The sequence below is a fragment of the Microcaecilia unicolor genome, chromosome 9, assembly GCF_901765095.1.
Source record: "Microcaecilia unicolor chromosome 9, aMicUni1.1, whole genome shotgun sequence".
NCBI classification, from domain to species: Eukaryota; Metazoa; Chordata; class Amphibia; order Gymnophiona; family Siphonopidae; genus Microcaecilia; species Microcaecilia unicolor.
Window position 1 is genome coordinate 172980586 of NC_044039.1, and position 22989 is coordinate 173003574.

At 40.7% G+C, this 22989-nt stretch overlaps 1 protein-coding gene across 3 annotated transcripts in view; it reads left to right on the forward strand.

Annotated features, from left to right (window-relative positions):
• ARID4A (AT-rich interaction domain 4A) overlaps positions 1 to 22989 on the forward strand; it is a 195702-nt gene that overhangs the window by 10054 nt on the left and 162659 nt on the right. For all 3 annotated transcript variants that reach the window (XM_030214162.1, XM_030214163.1, XM_030214164.1), the window contains exons 5-8: positions 3783 to 3873; positions 18304 to 18383; positions 18476 to 18570; positions 22712 to 22844. In XM_030214162.1, coding sequence (XP_030070022.1) covers positions 3783 to 3873; positions 18304 to 18383; positions 18476 to 18570; positions 22712 to 22844 — 399 coding nt within the window. The remainder of the gene's footprint in view (positions 1 to 3782; positions 3874 to 18303; positions 18384 to 18475; positions 18571 to 22711; positions 22845 to 22989) is intronic.

A 22989-nucleotide genomic window follows, 5' to 3' on the forward strand; every position in this document is an offset into this window, starting at 1 on the left:
AGTGCTTTTAAGGTATGCCTTTTGAAATACATATCATGCGGTAAGAAGAAATCTGCATAATTGTTTTTAGTGTACTATATCCTCGAAGCTTCTCATAGGATATGGGATTTGAACACTGCAAGTCAGGGAAAAGATTGTGTCCGGAAGAGCGTGCTACCAAATTAATGTGTCTTGAAAACTAGAATTTGCTGCCTCTGTGAATACATTTGGCACCATCCATTAGCTTTTACGTGAACATTTGACACTATATGCTGTCTTTCACACTGTTTATCACCACTTTATCACTTGAAAACCAACACATAACAGAGCCCCAAAATCCTTCTTTCCCATCGCACCTTTAGTGTATGCTCTGGTGGATCCTCCTCTACTGTTAACCCTCTATCAGTTGGTATACCTCAAGACTCTGCCCTGGGACCTCTTGTCGTTCCTCTCTGTACTTATTCCCTTGGTGTTCTGATCTCCTCCCATGGTATCATCTTTATCTTGTTGACTTCCAGATCCACCTCTCCACACTAGAAATTTTAGGAAGAATCCAGTCCCAAGGCCCAGGCTGCTTGTCTGACATTGCTGTTTAGGTGTTTCATGACCAAGACTGTACTTTTATCTCCCCCCCCCCCCCCCCCCCCCCCCCCAAAAAAAAAAAGAAAAATCTGCCGCCTCTTTTTTTTATTTTATTTTTTTATTTCAGTGGATAGTTCTCATCCTGTCTCATCAACTTGACTCCTCTCTCTCTCTCCTCCCATATCCAACATGCTGCTAAAACCTGTCATTTCTTTCTCTATAACATTGCCAATATTTATTTTTATTTTCTCACACCTTTTAGTAGTAGCTCAAGGTTAGTTACATTCAGGTACACGAGGTATTTTTCTGTCCCTGGAGGGCTCACAATTTAAGTTTGTACCTGAGGCAATAGAGGGTTAAGTGACTTGCGCAAGATCACAAGGAGCAGCATTGGGATTTGAATCGGTCACCTCTGGATGTCAAGTCGGGTGCTCCAACCACTAGGCCACTCCTTCACATATGCGTCCCTTCCTTTCTAAGCACACTAGCAAAAACCTTATCCATACTCTCATCACTTCATGCTTAGATTATTAACTTGCTTTTCACAGGTTGCTTACTCAGCCATCTCTCTCTCTCTCTCCCCTTTAGTCTGTTCAAAATTGTGCTGCATGACTTACCTTCCGCCAATGTAGCTACAGCCACATAACCCCTCGCTTCATTGGCTTCCTCTCCATTTCCATATACAGTTCAGACTCCTCTTACTGACTTAGAAGTACATTCATTCTGCAGCATCTCAGCAAATGTCCTCTCCTTACACCCCCCATCAGGATCTTTTTTTTCATCTGGTAAGTCACTCGTACCCCTCTCCTCCACTGCCAACTCCAGGACTCTGTTCCTTTTTATCATGCTGCGTTGTATGCCTGAAATAAATTTCCTGAATCGGTACGTCATGCTTCATCTCTGGCCCTGTTCAGATCTAAGCTAAAAGCCCACCTTTTTGAGGCTGTTTCAATTCTTATTCATCTGTTCAGTACCTGTTTATTTTAATCATCCCATAGTAAATAAGTCCCAAATTCCTTATTTATCCTTTGTCTTTGACTATATTGTAAGCTTTGTCAAGCATGGACTGTCTCTTGCGTGTTGTGTGTACAGGGCTGTATACATCTTGTAATGCTATACAAATAAAGTAGCAGTAGTAGTAAGAAAGTATGGGGCAAGTACAGAGGATTTGGGAAGGTGTAGTTGATGTAGGTGGGCAGGCTGGCTAGGCTGCATAGTCTTCTGTCATTTTTCTGTTTCTCCACATGTTTAAAATTTAGTTTATGTGAGGGATCACAGTACTTGTGCTAAGTAGTGCTGCAGAAACTTTGGGAGTAACAGTAGTAGAATTATGGGACTTGGAAAAGGAAGCTGAAATGGATCACGGAGACTGTCAGAAATTGAATGGTTTGAGGCAAAACGTTTTAATTATAGTTTGTCTGGAACTGCCTCTACTAACCAAAGCACCCAAGACAAAGTATCTGAAGATTTGTTTCAGAGTAGCAAGAAAGCACCTGCAGAGAATTTGCTAGCCTATTAACTTGCAGTGCAAATAGGTCAGTGAAAGGACAGATAAGAATTATTGAGCCCAGATTTGAAACTGAGCATAGTGGATTTGGATGTTCCCTTATTTGGGGGGGGGGGGGGGGGGGGTTGTTAAGTATGCTTTTTATGGTGGCTGTTGTAGCTTCAGATCAGAGTTTTATCACTATCTGTGGTCTTCTGCACAATAATACAGATGGAAAGCATTCCTTAAGTCAAGTATTTATGTATTAATAATATTAACCATATGAAGTTAGTGAATAAAACAGGGCTGTATACCATTAATGTCTGGCAATGATTTAGGTATAAGGAAGGAGGGGAAAAGGGCAGAATGATGAGAGCTGTTGATAACAGACTTTGGAGGCTAGTGTTTAGTGGTGCTGAATATTTATGGTCTGTAGTTCAGACTAGATGTATGACCACTGAGTTCTATATATTGCAGGGATATTCAGCTGCTCTCTGTGTATAGTGAAGTAATTTCATTTAGCACAGCCTGTTGATTAGCCTAAATTAAACAGCTTAATTGTACAGAGAACTGCTGAATATGGTCAGCTATTATCTGGAGCATGTTCATTTTACCCATACACTCTGGTGCTATTCAGATAGTGTAGCTGAAAATCCACACATAGGACACTATTTTGTGTTCACTTTTAAATATTGGCCCACAAGTTTTTAAAATTGAATGGCAAGACAAAACAGTATATAAGTGTTGATAGGAATGGAGGTTTACAGTGGAATAATGGCTCTGTGGGAATTGCTTTGTGCAGTAACACTAGAAGCAAAGTTCCCACTTCTTCCCACATTAAAATATATGAAAAAACCCTAATGCTTACAGTTATGTAATTTTTTTTTACAATTATTGCTACCTGTGCTAAGTGATCATTTACAATAATATTTTAAAAGTCAGCAGGAATAGGATTCCTGAATTCACTAGCATTGCTGCTTTGTTTTAAAATTGGTAGCCCTGTATTTTCCACAGGTGGTTCTCAAAAAAAAATTATTTGTCCTTGTATTTTACCTGACAGATGTTTCAGGCAGCTAGAGGCTGCTAAAGGAATTAATTTAATGGACACATCTCTTGTATCTTAGTTTACTGGCACTCCTAGTACCCTGGCCTCTCTAGCCTTTAGTAACCTCATCTTTCTCACTTTTGATTCTCTTCCCCAGTCCAAAAAAAGAATTTTGTAATTCAGCCTTTGCACTTTTTTATTTAAAATGTAAACTTCTTTTCTCAAACATAAGAATGTAAGAGTAGCCGTACTGGGTTAGACCAATGGTCCATCTAGCCTAGTATCCTGCTAACCCAGGTTACAAGTACTTGGCACAAACCCAAATAGTAGCAACATTTCCTGCTGTCAATCCCAGGGCAAGCATTTACTTCTCCATGTCTCTCAATAGCAGACTATGGACTTTTCCTCCAGGAACTTGTCTAAACCATTTTTTAAACCCAGATATATAACTGCTGTTACCACATTTAGACACTGCTTCTGTCTCAAGAGGGCGCCCTGGAGGCAGTATCCCTTCTTAAAGGGCAGGGACACCAAGTTGGAAGACATGTTGTAAAAGCCATTTAATGGGAGCACAGACAAGCTGGTAGTATACTTGCCAAGGTTTAAGAAGTAGTAGTAGTAGTGTGTCATTATTGATGAAGTATGACCTCAAGCTCATAAAAATATTGTATCATACTTTGGTTCCTATAGGTTGGGGCTCTTGTTGAAATGAAGGCGCCGGATGGTTCATTACAAGAAGCTGTTATTAGTAAATTGACAGATGCCAGCTGGTACACTGTAGGTGAGTAGTGTTCTTTCATAACTTGCGTATGCCAGTGGTGCTTTCTGAAGCTCTTGTCTTGCAATAGGTCGTCATCTGACAAGGGAAATGGACATGAAAACACCTGCTAAAGTGAACAAAAATTTAGGCTTGCTCTTGAAGGTCATTTCTGTGTGTGTAAAATTGACAAGATGTTCACAATATAGGCAAGTGTGTTTTGAAAGTGATAAACTGGTTTTCTGTTTTCCTTCAGTTTAATTCAGTGCCTAGATTTATACCTAGTTTGTATTGGATCTGTGTGGGGTGCTGCTGTGAACTCATCACAGTATGTATTGCCTTTTCTTCTCCAGTGTAGTTCCAAGGATCTGTGGAAATGCCTGTCAGCTTGAATTTTAATACTGGCAACATATTGAAGCAATCCGTTCATAATCACAGTTGTGTGCAGATTGGTCCAAGATGCATGTTTACAGATAGGGAGGGTAATTCTATAACATGATGCCTAGGCTATGAAGACACAGATGCAGATATTTAATCATTTTAAAGGCAAAAATACAGTATGAATCCTTTGTAAAATTTGCCTCCCTGAAAGTATCCGCACAGAATTATACTTGGTCTGAGAAATTTGTAATTTTTTCCACGGATATGTATGTGTTTTATAGCATATGTTCAACTCTGCCCCAGGATCACCTGCACCAGTGTGTCCCAATATCCAGTATAACCCCATTTTAAACACTTAAAATGTCACATGACCCCCAGACAATGAAAACAAAACCCTACTGTCCTCCCATCTGTCGTCCACTTCTTCTTTCCCCCAGCTTATCCAAAGTATTTATTTATTTATTACATTTGTATCCCACATTTTCCCACTTATTTGTAGGCTCAATGTGGCTTACATAGTACCGGAGAGGCCTTTGCAGGCTCCGGTGTGAACAAATACTGGGTGATGTTGTGGTAAGATCAAGTTCATGTGGCATAGCCACATTAGGGAATCGGAGAACGGAAGAGTTGTGTTGCAGAGATTAGGCATTTAAGTTGGCAGCAGCAGCAGCAGTAGCAGAAATAGTGGCAACAATAGAGGTAGTCGGCATATTCCCCCTTATTTCAGTGAGCGCCCACAGGTCCCAGTACCAATCTAAGAAAACTGTACATAAGGAGGAGGGGACAGTGCCTGTGCATGTTCACTGACTCACAGACCACTGTGCATACTGATACAACTGGGCATAGATTACAGTGGAGTTTCAGAGGAAAGGGGGACAACTCAGTTTCTGGTACCTCCATCTATCTACTAATAATATAAGGAGTGGAGGAGTAATCTAGTGGTAAGAGCACCAGTCTTTATATCCAGAGGTGGCCAATTCCATTCCCACTGCTGCTGCTTGTGATCTTGGATAAGTCACTTAACTCTCCATTGCCTCGGGTACAAACTTAGATTGTGAACCCTCCAGGGACAGGGAAATACCCAGTGTGCCTGAATGTAACTCACCTTCAGCTACTACTGAAAACGTGTGAGCAAATCCAAATAAATAAATAAATGTGACATTTACCTCCCCTCTCCAAGTTTGGTGTCGTGGACCATTGGCCTATACATAAACCATGTAAAACTACAGCTTGAATGCTGCTGAGCAATTTTTTAAACATCTGTGTGTAAAATGTTGCTTTATGCACAAAGTAAGCTTGTAAAATTAACTCATCAACTGAAGATGAGAAATGGACTTTAGGAAAGAATAGTAGAAAAAGTTACACAGGACAGACATGGAGATGATAGCAATCCTGAATAGCAGGCTGCAGTAACCTGCGTGGAGTGACCATTTCTATTTACATCTTTACCTGCTGTTTCAGTCCCTACCGATTTGCCTTATGCACCAAATTAGAATACAATATATAGTATTCAAAATACAGTACTCTGGTGAAAATCCAAATATAAATGAACAAGAGGGGCTGGCTAATCTTGGCTGCGTGCATTATTACAAAATGTTATACTAGAGCATAGTTGGTTTGGCTGCTAGATTCAGTACCGTTTTTTATAAGAATTGGAGAAAGGTGACTGGGCCTGAAATAGTTTACCAGTGGAGGCCCTTGGTATTGATTTTTGAGCACACTTGGTACAGGTGTAGTACAGCAGTTAAAAGGGCTGATAAATTAGGTAAAAGACATTAGTGGAGAGGAGGAGCTGGTGATGGTTTGTGTATGGGGCTTTTTCTGAAGCTATCTTCAGGATTGTTGCAACCTTTTGTATGCGGATTGCACTTAAAGTTCTTTTACATGTTTGCAGATTCTTAAAAACATGGTGGCCAGATTACTTTTTAATGTTCCGCATACAGAAATGGTTTCCCTACTTCAATTAAACTTTACTGGTTGTTTATTTCAAACTTTTACTTGCTCCTAGTTATATGCCCTGTTTGCTTCTCCCTTCTATTTCTTTGAGATATTCCTGAGCAAGAAATGCCTTATTACTTCATTTTCCTTCTGCTACTAATGTTTGATTTTATGTAAAGGAGGCAGAAAAATACCTTTTATATCAGGCTGTTAAACTTTGGAACTCTCTACTGTCTGACATTAAGGAGTGCCGTTTCCAATTTTTATATTGTATTTCTGGGAAAGTTCTGTTCTCCTTTAAGGTGGTTTTTTTTTTTTTTTTGTAATCCATCCTAAACCGTCTGGTAAGATGCAGACAATAAGTATCCATATCATATTGTATTGTCTTCTCATCTGCCCAAGGTGGTAGATAATCTGAGGAAGAATCTCACTAGCAGGCTGGTAGGCCAGTGCAGAAAGCCTTGAATTCCAGCATGTGCTATGGCTTAGTGCACAGCTTCTAATGCAAACATAATGCTAAAGTTTTTGCTAGCTAATGCAGTAAGCTAGTGATATGTAAATTTGAACCCTACAGAACTTATGCATTAATCATGGCAAGCATACCAGATGCATGAGCACAAGGTTCTGTGCGAAAGGCAGCTAGTACTGTGTGCATTTCCAAGCAAAGCAAGTGTTGACACATCTGCGCATGAGCTGGAATGTTATTCTGGGAATAAATACTAGCATCACAAATTTCTTGTGATGTTACTATTTATTTATGCACAGAACAGTATTCTGGTACATGTGCAGCTACAGTTTGTGCCTGTTCCTCCCCCCCCCCCCCCCCCCCCCCCCCCCCCGGACCTCTGCTTGGAACTGTCATCTCCCCTTCTGTCTAAAAAGTTGCAGGTACTGTTATTAAGAATAAACTAATCCCTTCTACGCTACCTCAGACAAGGAGTTCAAGTTCTTGCTTTGTGCTTGCTTTAGCTATTTGGTACTGAGAAGTGTGTACAGAACTGTCTTGTTACTATTCGTTTTAATATGCTGGTCACTAGTGTCTTAATATGAGGTTTTGTGCAGGATAAACCTACACAAAATTTTTTTTTCTGTGTCATGCAACCAGAAACTTGTGTACAGTCGTGTCATTAACCACACGCTTCTTCTCGTGCTAGGTTTCTGCATTGGCCTCAGGGTGGCCAGTCGATCTTTGCTTCATACTATGCTTTTCATGTCGGGGATCAGAGTTAGAATCTAAAGAGGTGTGACTTGAATTCTGAGTCAGGAGCAGCCTCCCTGCTCTCCACATTCATCTGTCTTATATAATCATTATCCTGAGAGGGGTAGTAGGGTGAATTAATCAAGAGTGTTGCAGCTTTTCATCAAAGTTTTAGCATTTTTAATCCATTTTATACCTGGATTAAAACATTGACCCATTTTGGAACCCGCCAGCCTTAGTTTTGAAGTTCTTAAATTTATGTGCTTCTTACTGAATGATATTAGTAGTTTTCTTAGATTTTGTTTCCTAGAAATATATTATATCATAGTATTGCTCTCATTATACAATATCAAGTCTGAATTCTATTAAATCTTGCTTTTATAAAAGTATTTTTGTTCAAAACCCACAACACATCATCTGAATGTTTCTGCTTCAGTAAATAATGGGGGGTTTGGCAATAGATTTGTTATTGTGTTATGAGAGCAGACACTGATTTAACTTTGGTACTCATTTTCAAAAGAGAAGAACATCCAAAAAGTGGCATAAATCTGCATTTAAATGTTTTTCTCACAAAAAGTCCAAATTGTTATTTTCAAAACCAGTTTTTAGACATTTTTGTATGAAGTCCGTCAGAAGCAAGTTCAAATCACAAGGGGCATGATAAGGGCAGGACCTGAGCCTTCCTAACATATGTTTTTCTGCCATAATGGAACAAAACAAAAAAAATCCAAGGCTATAAGTTGGACGTTTTGGTCTAGACTGTTTTATTAATGAACTAGTAAAAAAGGCCCGTTTCTCAAAAAATGAAACGGGCGCTAGCAAGGGTTTCCTCGGAGTGTGTATGTTTGAGAGTGTGTGTGTGTGAGAGAAAGAGAGTGAATGTGTGACAGAGAGAGAGTGAGGCTGGGTGCGACTGTGTCTGTGAGAGAGAGAGAGTTAGAGTGTATGCCAGGGTTCCCCCGCTCCGTCCGATGCCAGGGTCATCCCCCTCCCTCCCTTCCTTCATCTGAGTTCCAGGGTCACCCCCCCCCCTTCTGAGTTCCAGGGTCACTCTCCTCTCCCTCCCTCCCTACGAGTTCCAGGGTCCCCCTCCCTCCCTCCTAGTTCCATGGTTGTCATCCCCCTCCCTCCGAGTTTCGGGTCCCCCCTCCCTCCTAGATCCACGGTCGTCCCTCCCTTTGTTCCACGCCCCCTCCGTACGAATTTTAAACTTCAGACAGGTCTCTGCCAAGGTGCTGGGGGGGGGGGGGGGGGGGAAGGTGCTAATCGCTGTCAACCTAACACACTGCTTCTCCTGTCCACCAACTGACAGGCAACGGCGGGGGGCTTATGCAGCCACGGGCACTCACCAGGATAAACTTTGCCTCCTGGTGTTGTGTCTCTCCATCATGCGTGTGACATGGCATTGGCGTACCCCTTCACTCTCACTGCTCCACTCGCGACATCATCACGTTTTGACGTGAGGGCGGGGCAGAGAGATGGTGAGTCGGATGGTTACACCCTTACGAACCCTTCACTGAAGCCATGGAGTCAGCTTCAGAACGTTGAGGGTGCTTTTTATTATAGTAGATAAGCCACCAAACAAAAAGTGCCCTAAATGACTAGATGACCACCAAAGGGAATCGAGGATGACCTCCCCTTACTCCCCCAGTGGTCACTAACCCCCTCCAACCCCCAAAACACGTGAATAAAAATATTACTTGCCAGCCTCAGATGTTATACTCTGCTCTATTAGAGCAGCATGCAGGTCCCTGGAGTAGTCTGGTGTTGGGTGCAGTGCACTGCAGAGAGGTGGACCCAGGGCCCATACATCCCCCTATCTGTTTCACTTGCGGTGGGAACTGAGCTCTCTGAAACCCACTGTACCCACACATAGGTGCCCCCTTCACCCATAAGGGCTATTATAGTGGTGTACGGTTGGGGGGGCTCAGCACACAAGATAAGGGAGCAGCAGTGAGATGTGTATCTGGGAGCATTTATTTCAAGTCCACTGCAGTGCCCCCTACAATGCCCTATTGCTTTCCTGTCATGTCTGTGTGGCCAGTCTACTGAGAATGCTGGTTCCTCCTACATCCCAATTGCTTGATTTTGTGCGTTTTTCACTTGGATTTTTTTTTTTTTAAATGGACCAAAAAGATCGCACAGAGCACAAAAACATCTAGCGATTTAGCTATTTTCGAAAAAAAGACATTTTTCTGTTTTGAAAATAGCTATATTCCCCACTTGAATTTTGGATGTTTTAGCAAAATGTCCAAAGTTGGACTTCATTATATCGAAAATGCCCCTCTTTGTGCGATACGTTTTTATTCTGTGAGATTTTATTGCATTCTCCATGAATAATGATTATAGTCTTTAAGTAGTACTGTTTTACTAAAATCTTACTTTGATGCACATATGCATTGACTAAAAAAATAAACTTAGTCATTGTGTGTGGGGTGGAGGAGCTCCCATCTCAAACCTTCTTTCTCTTGAGAAAGTAGACTAAAAATAGGATCCCTGTTTTACAATGACATTATAGAGCTGGTTATCTGCAGTTGGAGTAACTCATCCCTTAACTAAATGTGTGTTATTAACAAATCAAGAATATACAGAGGGAATACCAGGATTGTGTATTGCATGACTTGGGGGAAGTTTACTAAACCGTAGTTAAAAATATGGCATTTTACAGCATTTTAGTTTATTGGGTGAGTCACTAACTGTGGTAACTCTGTACCTCATATGTTGTATTATTCAGTTCCCCCACTACCAAGTAGCTGCCTTTAAAGTAGTCAGAGCTGCACAAATCTGAAATTTGCTTCCCCTCCCCCACTCACCTCTGTTATACTCGCTTCTGTCAATCTGTGGTGCTCTAAAGGGTCTTGAGTACGTGATCTCTGGTCTCTCCTGCCCCAAAAGCACTGGAACTGTGGAGTTGGAAGAGAGGGTGTGTAGTGTAGGGGCTGGATCTATACTCTGCCCCAGGTTTACTAACTCCTCTCTTCCCTGAAAGGACTGGAGCAGAATACCTGTGCTGCAAAAGAAGTGGCAGATCTGTGTTTTAGCCCTCCAGAATTTAAGCCTTGCTTATACTAAAAAGAATATAGTTAGGGCTTCTGATTTTAGGGGGTTTATAAACTGTAAATGTAGGTGTTTTTTTCCTGGATTCATCTGCTGCTACAAAAGGAAAGAAAATTTATCAGCAGCTAAGGCATACTTTTACTGTGCAGTGGAGGCTTTGGGAACATACTAAAATTCTTTGTCTATCAGAGTTTTATATACCGCCAATTTTCCAAAGAATTCAAAGCGGTTAACAATAAGAAAAAGACTCCACAGTAGAGTAGAATAACATATAACAGTATTGTAATATAATTAAAAATAAATGTTGATTACTGTTTAAAATAAATGAGTTTTCAAAGCTTCCTAAAAGACGAGTAAGAGGGCAGACTTTTTGAGGCATATTTTCAAAGCACTTAGCCTCCCAAAGTTCCATAGAAACCTATGGAACTTAGCCTCCCAAAGTGCTTTGAAAATATGCCTCTTTGTATTTAAAGGCAGCAAATTCCACAGTCTTGCTCCATAAAATGAAAGAACTTTCATAAATTGATTTAAAACAAGTATATCACATCACAAATGTACGTTTTTGATAGTTTATAGGTGGTTTTTTTTGTTTTATATGTATTTTTTTAACGTGACCTTATTAAAAATTAGAAGTTGGTTTACTTCATCCCCAGCAGCCACACACACTCCCTATCGATCTCTTGCCTCTCTCATTCCTCACACTCAGTCCATACCCAGTCTCGCTCATCACTACTCATCCTATATCCAGCAGTTTTCCTTTCTAAGTCCCCCATCATCTCCTTCCTCTCTCATCCCTCATCTTCTGCTTTGCAGACACTCTAATTCTCTCAGGCCCTCTCATCCTTTGCAAGTAGTTTTTGATTCTCTGTCTCCAGTATGCTCTTCCAGCAGCTTCCTCCTGCTCTGTGCAGCTGCGGCACTAGTTGCTACTTCTAGCTCAGTATGACCAAGGAAGGAAGAGGTTATTCATGCTCTGATAGCAGGAGCCAGAGTGCCAGATCTCATTGGAATGCAAGCAAGGTGACATGAAGACTTCTTTTTTTTTTTTTTTCCCCCTCTCCAAGGTTTTCCAGTTATAACTGTGAATGAGAACTTCTTCTAGTTTTATAGTTTATTTTGTTCTCATGATGAGTATTAACTCGTTCTGCTTTGGTTTGATACCAGGATAGATTTAAATCAAATAAATGTAAATCACTAGTTAAATAACTATTTGTTTTTATTTAAAAATGATAGAACTGTGTGGAGTGCTAGCAAGCTTGTAGAGAAGCTTCAAGGAATAATCATATTTTATCCTTTCTCCCTCTTTAAATATCAAAATATAAGGATTTTTGCTCACAGTGAATGCTGGACTTCTCATGGTACATTCATAAGTAAGCCAACTAAATTGGACTACAGGGTTGCTACAGCTGTGGAAGTTAATTGGACCAAACACATTCTTTTGTCTCCTTAAAAAATGGTACTGGATATGGAAGGGGATGTGTTGATGTACTGTCCCTCCCCTCACCCCCACACCGAGACTGTAAAGGCTGCCAACCACCCGTTTCCTCAGCCTTAACCCAGCTCTCCCAGCGTCCTTCCCAAGGAGCTCTAGGTTCCAAGTCTTATCATTTCCTTTCTCCACTTCAGCATTGTTCAAATCGTTGTAGTCCAGAAAACAAATGAAATCACTGTATTCAAATAAAGACGGTTTCCTTTCCAAGTATCCACTCGCAGAGAATTTTCTCACGGCCAGGTTTGCGTGTAACACCAGAACCTGTTTTCTTCCCTTGTAGCTTATTCCTCTTAGCTACATCCACCCCCAGGCAGGATAGCAACAGTCCAACAAATAAGAATCACAAGGTATAATGATAGCAGTTCAGTACCTCCTTTCTTGAAGTGCTGTCGTAAGCGTGTGCTCCAGCGTCCTCCTGCTCAGTCATGCACATGAAGTCTGTGATCTGTTTCAAGTTCCAGTCTTTTATAGATCTGTAGATGCTTCCTCCAAACACCACCCCATTATTGGATTGGACAAAAATTCTGGTCCCTTGCTCTGATTGGAGGAACTAGGTAAGTGGCCTTTTGTATTTACACAATTTCTCTTCACCATGCTTATTCTCAAGGATTGATCTTGCAGTTCACTGGGGACCTCTTATATCACTTCCTATGGGCTCTAAACCCAATTCTGGGCTTCTGGTCCCCGTTCCACCCTTTTCCCTATCTTCAGGTTGTTCCTAAGTGACTGAACATAGACCCCTTCACGTGCACTTATTAATACAACAGAGAGATTAAATGACTCATAATGGAGAACTGCAACCCCCTGATAGAATTGAAACAAAAGATGGCTGATGTTAAAACCTAGCTGAATTCCACCATGTAACTAAGGCTGCATTTCAATTAAAATTTTAATCACATGATTAAAGTTATGTTTGAGGTTTTTTCCTCCACTGTCGCTCCTTGTGACAGTCACTTGATTCTGGCAAGTGGAGGGTTAAGTGACTTGCCCACAGTCACAAGGAGCGACGGTGGGGAAAATAAATAAATAAATAAATGACATACCTTTTTAATTGTGCGATTACAAATTTTAATCGAGACGAAGCCCAAAAAAGTAATGAAAAGATAACAAAAAAACAACAACACATTAATTAAAACAGCATGCAGAATAGCTATAAACAACGTTACAGTTTTCATAGCCTACTTCTGAAAAGCAAGCCTACCGTAACACTTTAGATTAAATGGCACAAAAGGTGAATTCCCATGCTGAGGCCCTCCTCCAGCTGCAAACTCATAACAGGGTTCTTGTTAGCCTCTAATGCCCTCTTGAGGGAAACAACTATAGACTATATCAGACCCAACTGTCTACTTTGAGCAATTATTAGCTAAACTGAATATACAATTTGAATGAGAGCATAGATTCCCTTCCCACAGGCCTTGTGATCTGAAGCGCTTAACTGTATGACTGTAATTAAAATTCTGGGCTAGCTGTAGGCACTCCAAGTTTTCCAGATGGCCAAATTTGAATGATCCAGTGAAACTTGAGGGTCATACTGTGTTGAAATCTGGAAAAAAAAACCTGTTACTTGCTGCAAGCAGTTCTTAGCATTCCAGGATTAGCTTAAGGAAATGGACATGTGTTGTGGATTGTCCCTTCTGTGATAAGGATCACTTACCATAATGAAACTTGTAACTTTTGATGGTCTATCCCTGAGCATTAATTTGGACGTTATACCCACTCCTTTGGAACAGAAGACTTTTGACCTGCTTGAGATGATTGGAGGCCCCTCTTCTTCGTCCTTAGTTTAAGTGTATGGTATGCCATCATGGGTATAAAGATGTTTATCTTAAGGGCTTCAGTATTCTGTGTATTGCCGTGGAGTGGGGATATGAATACTGCAAATAGTGGAAAAGTACTTGTGAAGAAACCATGTATTTTAAGCCTGTAAAATGTATTGACTATTTTCCTGCATTGATTATGTTCTGCATACCCTTCTCAGTGGCAGTCAGAATCTCTTAAATAACTTCATGAGATTTACTTGCCTCTACTAAGATTCAAGATAATTCCCAGCTCGTAACTAATACAGCTAAACATCTAGCTGAGTCCTGGTTTTACCAATATTAGATGTGGTGGAAAAAAAGTCCCTGAGATAAAATTTTTGAGTATGCTTTTTCCTTTCCTTACCCTGCTCCAATATTTGTTTCTGTGGATCAATAAAACCCCCAGAATCGCAGTGTACAGACTAAAAATAAGCAAACCCTCTAGAACAGTGGTCTTCACTAATTTTAAGTTGGTGCCACAATGATTAGTGCATTGACCTGAGAACTAGGGGAACCGGGTTCGATTCCTTTTGTGGCTCCTTGTGACACAGGACAAGTCACTTAGCCCCCTCACCAAAAAAAAAAAAAAAAGCAAGCACATTGTCATGGATGATTGTCTGGACTAGATTTCTTACTTAATATTTTAGTAATTGTATGATCTGTTAAACATGACAATTGAAATTGGCATCACTTTTTTAATCTTAAGTTTTCATTCCTGTAACATTCCAGGTACCTCTTTTAAAACTTTCCATTACTGAGTTTCCCACTATTCCAGAACCTGTGGAATAGTTTTGCCCATCAACGAGCAGGTGGAGATAGAGAACTGAAAATTGAGCTGAGACGTATCTCTCTTGGCATCCAGTCCAACTCCTCAGTATTTTCTATCACCAGCAAGTGGCTGGGCACACTTTTCAGCCTCTAGTTCTGAGTAATTTGCACCTGCTCCAGGAGGTGTACTTGCATATACCCATATGGCTGCCACATCAGAGGTTTCTACATTTTGTGGTGCTGGCCTGTCACTTCCAATTCAGGCTTTGCCCTTTGGTCTCACCATGTCACCTAAAACGTTTGCCAAGGTTATAGTGGTGGTAGTGTTAGCCTTTCTTCAGTGCCAAGGTTATGGTAGTGGTAGTGGCAGCCTTCCTTCAGTACCAGGGAATTGGATTTCACCTGTATCTCAACAACTGGCTCATTCATGAGTGATCCTAGGAGTAGCCTAGTGGTTAGTGCAGTGGACTTTGATCCTGGGGAACTGAGTTAGATTCCCACTGCAGCTTCTTGTGACTCTGGGCAAGTCACTTAACCCTCCTTTGCCCCTGGTACAAAATAAGCAGCTGAATATATGTAAACCGCTTTGAATGTAGTTGCAAAAACCTCAGAAAAGCGGTATATCAAGTCCCATTTCCCCTTCCCCTATTTGGACAGTGTGATGGTGAAGGACAAAGTTGTCTGTCTTTTGCAGTCGGGTGGCCTCTCTTTCATATGCTGTGTCCAGAGTTGAACCTTAATTTAGTCCTTCAGGCTGTTCAGAAATTTCCTTTTGAGCCATTCTGTAAGGCCGCCTTGAAAGATCTTACGCTAAAGACAGCATTCTTGGTAATGGTCGCGTCGGCATATAGAGTTTTGGAGCTTCAGGCTCTTTTTTGTCGGGATCCTTTTCTCCACCTTTCGGAGGTAGAGGGTCTCCCTGCACACGGTTCCTTCCTTTCTTCCGAAAGTGGTATCAGCATTTCATCTCCACCATTATGTGGAGCTTCCGTCCTTTTGCAGAGAGGACGAGGAGGAGCAGTATTCTTCCTTGATGCAGAGTCCTCATTGTGTTTTGCAAATCGGACAGACTGTGCTTTTAGTTAAACACATACTTGGCCTCATGGCTTCCAAGCCTATAATTGCTAGATGGCTGAAGGAGACTATCATGTCAGGTTATTTGCTTGCAGGGAAGCAGACTACTCAGGTCTTGTGGGCTCATTCTATGAGGCATACAATGACATCCTAAGCGAGACTGCCTCACTGCCTCCAGTGGATATTTGCAAGGCAGTGAAGTGGTCGACTCTGCACACCTTTGCCAAGCGCTACAGGGTGGATGTTGTGGCACTCTCGGAAGCCAGTTTTCAGCCCTCAGGGTAGTGGCACCAGGATCCCACCCACTCTAGGGATTGCTTTTACAGGTTCTGGAATATGTAATGGAAGGTCTTACCTGATAATTTTCTTTCCATTAGTCCTTCCCACTATTTCAGAGCCCCCCCCCCCCAGGGTTTCTGAGATATTTAGTTAATGCGAAGTAATGAGTCAAATATCATTTGTCACTCTTGCATGGTGCTTCCTACATATCTCTTGCTGTCTACAAGTTGTTCAGAGATGAGATCCATGCATTTGCTCATCTGGTTAATGCTAGGTTAGCGAGTTGTTTAAGTTTGCTGTGTTGGTTCTGAATTTCTCCATACCAATTGTCTGTGTAAATACTGAGGAACTGGACTGGATGCCAAGAGAGATGACATCTCATTTTTTGGTTCTCTGTCTCCACCTCCTGGTTGATGGAAACAATTATCCCATAGGTTCTAGAATAGTGGGAAGGACTAATGGAAAGAAAATTATCAGGTAAGACCTAATTTCTCCTTTGTCAACCAATCAGGAGTGATTTAGGTATGCTACCCGAAACTGAAAGTGACTATTTCCTTGTGAATGGCTTTGACCTGTTTTGCTAAACCTGGGCTTTATTGTAAACTAGGAAAAAATGCCCGTTTCTGAGCGGAATGAAACGGGCGCTAGCAAGGGGCCTCCGTCCCTCCGAGCTACTTGCCTTGTTCGCTGTGGCGGTTCCGTTTCGGCTCTCGTCGAGTGTCATAGCTCCACCCTCGACGTCATGACATTTTGACGCGAGGGCGGTGCAGACACTCCAGTGCACACCGGAAATCTCGGGCGCCTCAACTTCCGTGGAGGCTTCAGAACGTTGGGGTTGCCTTTTATATAGAGAGATTTGCAGGCAGTTTCTATGTGAACTCTTATAAATTTGCAGGCAGTTTCTGTGTGAACTCTTATTTCAATATACATTACTTCATTTCTAAGAAGAAATTCAGTCATATAAACTTCAGGATTGTTTTCTGAAAATGCAGAAACAAATTTTCTTTTCTTTTAATATTTTGAGAAGGTAAATGAGTAAACAAACACAAAACCAAGAAATAAAATATTAAAATAGGCAAATTTCTAAAATAATCATTATAAATTCCTTATTAAGATCACCTGTATTAGTTCAGACCAATGGTCCATCTAGCCCATAATCCTGTTTTCCAAATCGTGGCAACACTACATGCAACCAACCCCAGGGCAAGCAATTGCTTCCCTATATCTGTCTCAATAGCAGACTATGGACTTTTCATCCAGGAACTTATCCAAACCATTTTTAAAACCAAATACTCTAACTGCTGTTACTACCTCCTCCGGCAAAGAGTTCCAGAGCTTAACTATTTGTTGCATGAAAAAATATTTCCTCCTGTTTGTTTTAAAAGTATTTCCATGTAGCTTTCTTGAGTGTCCCCTAGTCTTTGTACATTTGGAACGAGTAAAAAATTGATTTATTTCTACTTATTCTACACCACTTAGGATTATGTAGACCTCAATCATGGGTGTGTCAGGAGCATTCCAAAAAGTAGATCACATAGTTATATAATACTGCCTTAAATTTCAGCTGGCATACGTCTAGCACCTAAAGTTAGGTGTGGGAATTACGCTAAGCAGAATTCTGTAAATGGCAAAGGCTGTGCACCCTTTATAGAATCGTGCTAATCACTGACTTTTTCCGGTGGAATATTTTGAGTGCCACTTATAGAATTTTCTCCTTGATGTCCTTGGTGGTTAACACATGGTAACCTCAAAACTTCTGCATTGCTACGTGGCACTTTATTTGAGGTTAGTAAGTAGGCCTCTAAATTTGAATAGGGAAGAAAAGATTTGTAAGAGTGTTTGTTTAAGAACAGTAGGACAATTTTTAGCGGGATATCTGCAAGTATATTCTCTTGGAAACTATCTTTGAAAATTGGCCCCTATTCTGGGGGAAAGGCTTGGGGATAGCATTAATGTAGGCCATGGTGAATTTTACCTGCATAGTTTACATCTGAACATATCTGGTAGTTGATGTTTTGAGAACTACTTAGCTATATATTTTGCAAAGGGAAATTCCATAGGCCTGCAAGCATTTGCAGCTATTGCGAAACTTGGCCTACTTGGGTTATAGGAATAAAACGAGAGTTTTTTTTTTTTTTTTTAAGTGTGCGTTTTGGGTTGTGTAGTGGTGGTGTTTGTTTGTTTGTTAAAGCATATGTCAGGTGTAGCTTTTTTAGTAGTGGTTCTTGCATAATTGATAAGTCAGATCTGCTTTAATTGTTTTATTAAAGGAGAGGCCTGAATAAGGTTGTAAAAATTAGATTTTTTTCCAGGTTTGTTTTGAGAAAATGGAAATCAGTTCATTTCATATTACTCTACATGCTTTCCTAAAAATGTGTATGCAGTAGTGTCTTTCCAGTGTCTAACCTACATCTAAAATATTTTTTAAAGACCAGAATTTGTACAGTATGCTCTTTGCTTCCTTCTAGTGTTTGATGATGGAGATGAGAGGACGCTGAGACGGACCTCACTATGCCTAAAGGGAGAGCGCCATTTTGCAGAGAGTGAGGTGAGGCAGCATTTACTGATTCTGAAGCTAGAAACAGTATAGTTCTTTGCATAAGAGAAAAAGCAAACAGACTCCATCTTGTTTCTTTTTAGACACTTGACCAACTTCCGCTAACAAATCCAGAACACTTTGGCACCCCAGTAATTGGGAAGAAATCCAACAGAGGAAGGAGATCCTCTCTTCCCATGTGAGTATTAAGATTTTACAAGTACATTTAATTAAAATTACTTTTGTACTCCCTAATGTAAGAATAGTCAAATATGGAAATACATTTTTGTTTAATATTAGTATGGTATTGTCTTAATGCTTTCTTGTGAGACTGTAGGATACATGAACTTAGAGAAATTATGTCTTTGAGTTTTGCCGTTTTGTATATTGCTGACATGTTAATAGGTTGCTATGGTTATCGCTGTCAATTTGCTGAAGCTTGGTTATATTGAAGTACTACATAATTACTGTAATATCTTCTGACACCATTTTTGATAAGTGGTATTTACTGCTCATCACCTTGAGTAAATTTTGAAATCTTTCATCAATATTTTTCTTTGGACTGTGAGGAATTTGATTTGCAGCATCATTGTGCCTTTGCATTTAATTTATTTGTATCCGAGTAGTTTGAGTGGAGAGAAATAAACATAAAGGGGCCTATTTATAGGCGCCAACATTTCAAAATAATTGGAGATACCAAACACCAATACAAAATTACCCTTTCCTGGACGCAGTGAAGGAGCCTGCTTAATATTGACTCTTATGGGCCTATTTACTAAAGTGTGGTAAGATATTTTGCACTTATCGCAGGTTAATGGCCAAAATGGATAACTCTAAAGCTTCTGTGTGTAATTGTTGGGGGTGTCCCCAACATTTGGAAATCAGTCAATGCATAGAAAGGTTATTAATGTGCCTTAATGGCAGCTAATGTAACGCAATTAGGTTAATTAAACCTGGTGATAACTTTAAGGCACAGTCCCTGCCTATGTTTCACCCTGTCCCATGTTGACTATTAATGAGGCAATCAACACACATTAACAGTTTATTAAATAAGCCCTAAAATGGGTGTAGAGCACCCATATAGAGTCCTGGCGTTGAATTTACCATGCAAAATAATCTCACCATTGGAAAAGTATTGCTTGCTAATATTTTTATTTTGTTTGATATATCACTGCTAAATAAAAATATAAAGATATCATAGTTATATTTGGCTTATATAGGGGCCCTTTTACAATGTGGTGATGCAGCTACCGCCGCTTTGTCGCACACCAGTCCAGCACCACTGCCTGCTTACTGCAGGAGCCGGCGATAGTGCTGTCACTCACCATGCGCCATTTCTGGTGTACCAGAAATTAAATTTTGTTTCCACCGGGGGCTTACCTGGTAGTTACTGGTTAGTGTGGGCTCCTCCAGGAAGTATATACTTTTTTTCACAAAAACACTGCTGCGGTAAAAGAGGCCTCGCCATGCAACAAATCCACACACCGAGGATACTGCAGGGCCTCTTTTACTGCAGTGTAATAAAAGGGCCCCATAATGTAGGAAAAATAAGATCTGTAGTACTTGGCTTAGGCAACAATTTATTATCCTGTTATCCAGTAAAAATGATTTCCTTGCCATTTTTCTTGATGCATACAATTGTATTGCTCCTGTAAAGGTCAGACTGATTTGTGCGTTGTCAAACCTCAGGGTGACCTGCTTAATTTAGCCTCTCTCATCTATTAAGAAGATAGTGGGACACACGTGGATATCTTTGTCACAGGGTTTGGGGGAATATTTTTGTAAGGATTACAGTATCGCCATTATCCCCAATGCAATGACTTAGACCATGTTAAATTTGGATTTTCTTTTGATACTTTTTCATATTTTTGTCTAAGCAGTCCATAATTAAAAGTATCTGTGTGAGTGCTGATGTCTTCTGCCTTTCCTTTCTGCTTATGTGCCTTGTACTGGGTTTTATGACCTTGATCATCGACTATGATCAGTTCAGAGTTTACTCATCAGTATTTCCCTTTTTCTCCTCCTTTTTGGATTTCTGTACCCCCAAAAGAATGTGTGCACTTGTTTGCATTGAGTTTTAGCTGTCTGGTAGATGATCACACTTTGGATATTTTTGGATCACTACGCCATCTTCTATCTTGTATCCATAGGTGGACACTCCTGAGGGAAGCAAAGTTTTTCCTTACTAATTGCTTTGTAATGTCATTCATAAAACTGAACAGAACTAGCTCCAGGACTGACTGTCCTCTTTCCTTGGTATGATCTCCATATATCGCTATCCTCTGTCGTGTATCACTTGACTGCTAATCAGTAGTTGTGTCCTCTTTATTTCTTCCAGCCTAGTTGGAAGCAGGCTGGAATTGGGTACCATGAGCAATTGTTTGCAACTCTAGGGATTTTTTATTTTTATTTTTACCTATTTTATATTCTTCCTCACATGCACATACTTTAGTTGAGCCATTGTAATGACAGTCCTGGGCTGGAGGACATGCAGCCTTGCTTCTTTCAAAACCTGGCCACCATGAGCCTCTGGCTATCTAGCTGTCACTCCACACGTGTCCCTTCACTGCTGCCTTGCCTAGCTCCTCCCCCCCCTCAAATTAAAAAAACCTGTGGTTATGAAAGCTGTTTTTGCAGCATCCTCAGCCCTAGAATTGGTTTCTAACCTAGTTGACTATAAGCATCCACAATTCCGGGTATAACCTGTATAGAATGTTTTTACGTTTGGGAAGCTTGCCAGGTGCCCTTGGCCTGGATTGGCCGCTGTCATGGACAGGATGCTGAGCTTGATGGACCCTTGGTCTTTTCCCAGTGTGGAATTACTTATGTACTTATTTGAGTCTCTTGTTCAGAGGAGATAAGAGTCAATAAATTATAGCTGATGCATTTAATTGGGTAGTTAGCAAGTGAGTGGACTCACCTAGTGATTACATTTGTTCATTCAAAAACAAATCCAATGGCAATTCGATTGCCACTCCTGACGTGGAGCATGGTGCGTCGCACTTCTGCCCCAACAGAACCTATTTTCGTAAGATGCACATAAGGGGGGCACCGGGTTTTGGGAAGAAGGAGATAAAATATATAAACAATGGGAACAGAGAGGGTTGAAACAGCTAGGGCAAATCTGGGAAGAGGGGGCAATACACCCATATGATGAGCTACAAAAGGAATACGATCTTCAACCACAACATTTATTCTACTACACGAGAATCAGGGATTATATCCTTCGAAAAGTGAAGGTGGAGCTACAGATTGAGGAAACAGAGCTAGAGCGGGCAATGGGAGGGAGTAGCACCAGGGGATGTATAATGAGAATATATGCAGCCCTACTAGCATATAGAACCCCAGTCTTGAAATACATACAGAAATGGGAACAAGATATAGGTAACAGACATGATATCCATAGCTGGGAAAGAGCACGGGGCTTTTTATTAAGAACATCTGTGAGTAGCGACATTATAGAAAATGGATATAAGATATTATACTGCTGGTATTACACCCCGGACAGACTAGCCAAAATGTTCCCAGGCACATCAAATCAATGCTGGAGCGGTTGCCCAGTAAAGGGAGATATGCTACACATATATGGTGGTCGTGGCCAAAAATACAAAGCTATTGGAGAGAATTGCTCGGGTTGCTCAAACAAATACTAGGAAGAGAATACCCGATGACAGTGGAACACTGCATATTGCATTTTCGACCCACGGGACTACCAGTGCCCATGCATCGCTTGGCCTCCACGTTTTTGGTGGCGAGCAGGATTGCAGTAGCCTCAGCATGGAAGCAACAACTGGCTCCTCCAGTAGTGAAGGTGATCCATAAAATGGATTATTTGTACCAAATGTCAAAGATGACGGCTATTAAGAATGGACAAATAACCCAGTTCCTCAAAGTCTGGGACAACTGCAAAGGATGGAGATCTCAAGCAGGGATTGAACTTGATGCACCCCAATTGGTGATACCACAAATGTGAACAGCATTAGAAATAAAAGGATTGTTGTACAAACCCATATTAGATATCGAGACACTAGTATCGGGATAAACACATGATAATGAAGGGGGGGGAGGTAAGGGGGAGGGAGAAGGGACTGTGTTATGTTGTTCAAAGCGATATGATTCTGTAAGACTGTTAAAATGAGTACATTTTAAATAAAAAGCCATTCTGAAAGCAAAAAAAAAAAACAACAAAAACAAATCCAAGTATACCACATGGATTACACAGTCCAAAAAAAGGATAGATCCTGCAATGCACTGGATTCAAGATGAACTGCTTTTTTCCTTTACCACTGTTTTGTCTGTTGTGATAACTATGTTCTAAGGCTTGTTAGTCTTCACCCTAGGGCTGAAGATGAAAGAGAAGAAGAAAGTAGTTCAGATGATGAAGATAAGAAACGTCTTAACGATGAGTTACTGGGTAAAGTTGTGAGTGTGACATGGAACCCTGCAGTAAAAACTGACTGGTATCCAGCCTTGGTAAGTAACTCATTCCTAGAAAAGAACATTTTTAGTTGGAATTTGATTTCCGTTGAGGAATTTTGTGAGGAATGGAAATTTTTGATGGATATTTTTCTAATAAAGTAAATTAGAGGATTTAAAGAATTTTAAATTTCACAATGTC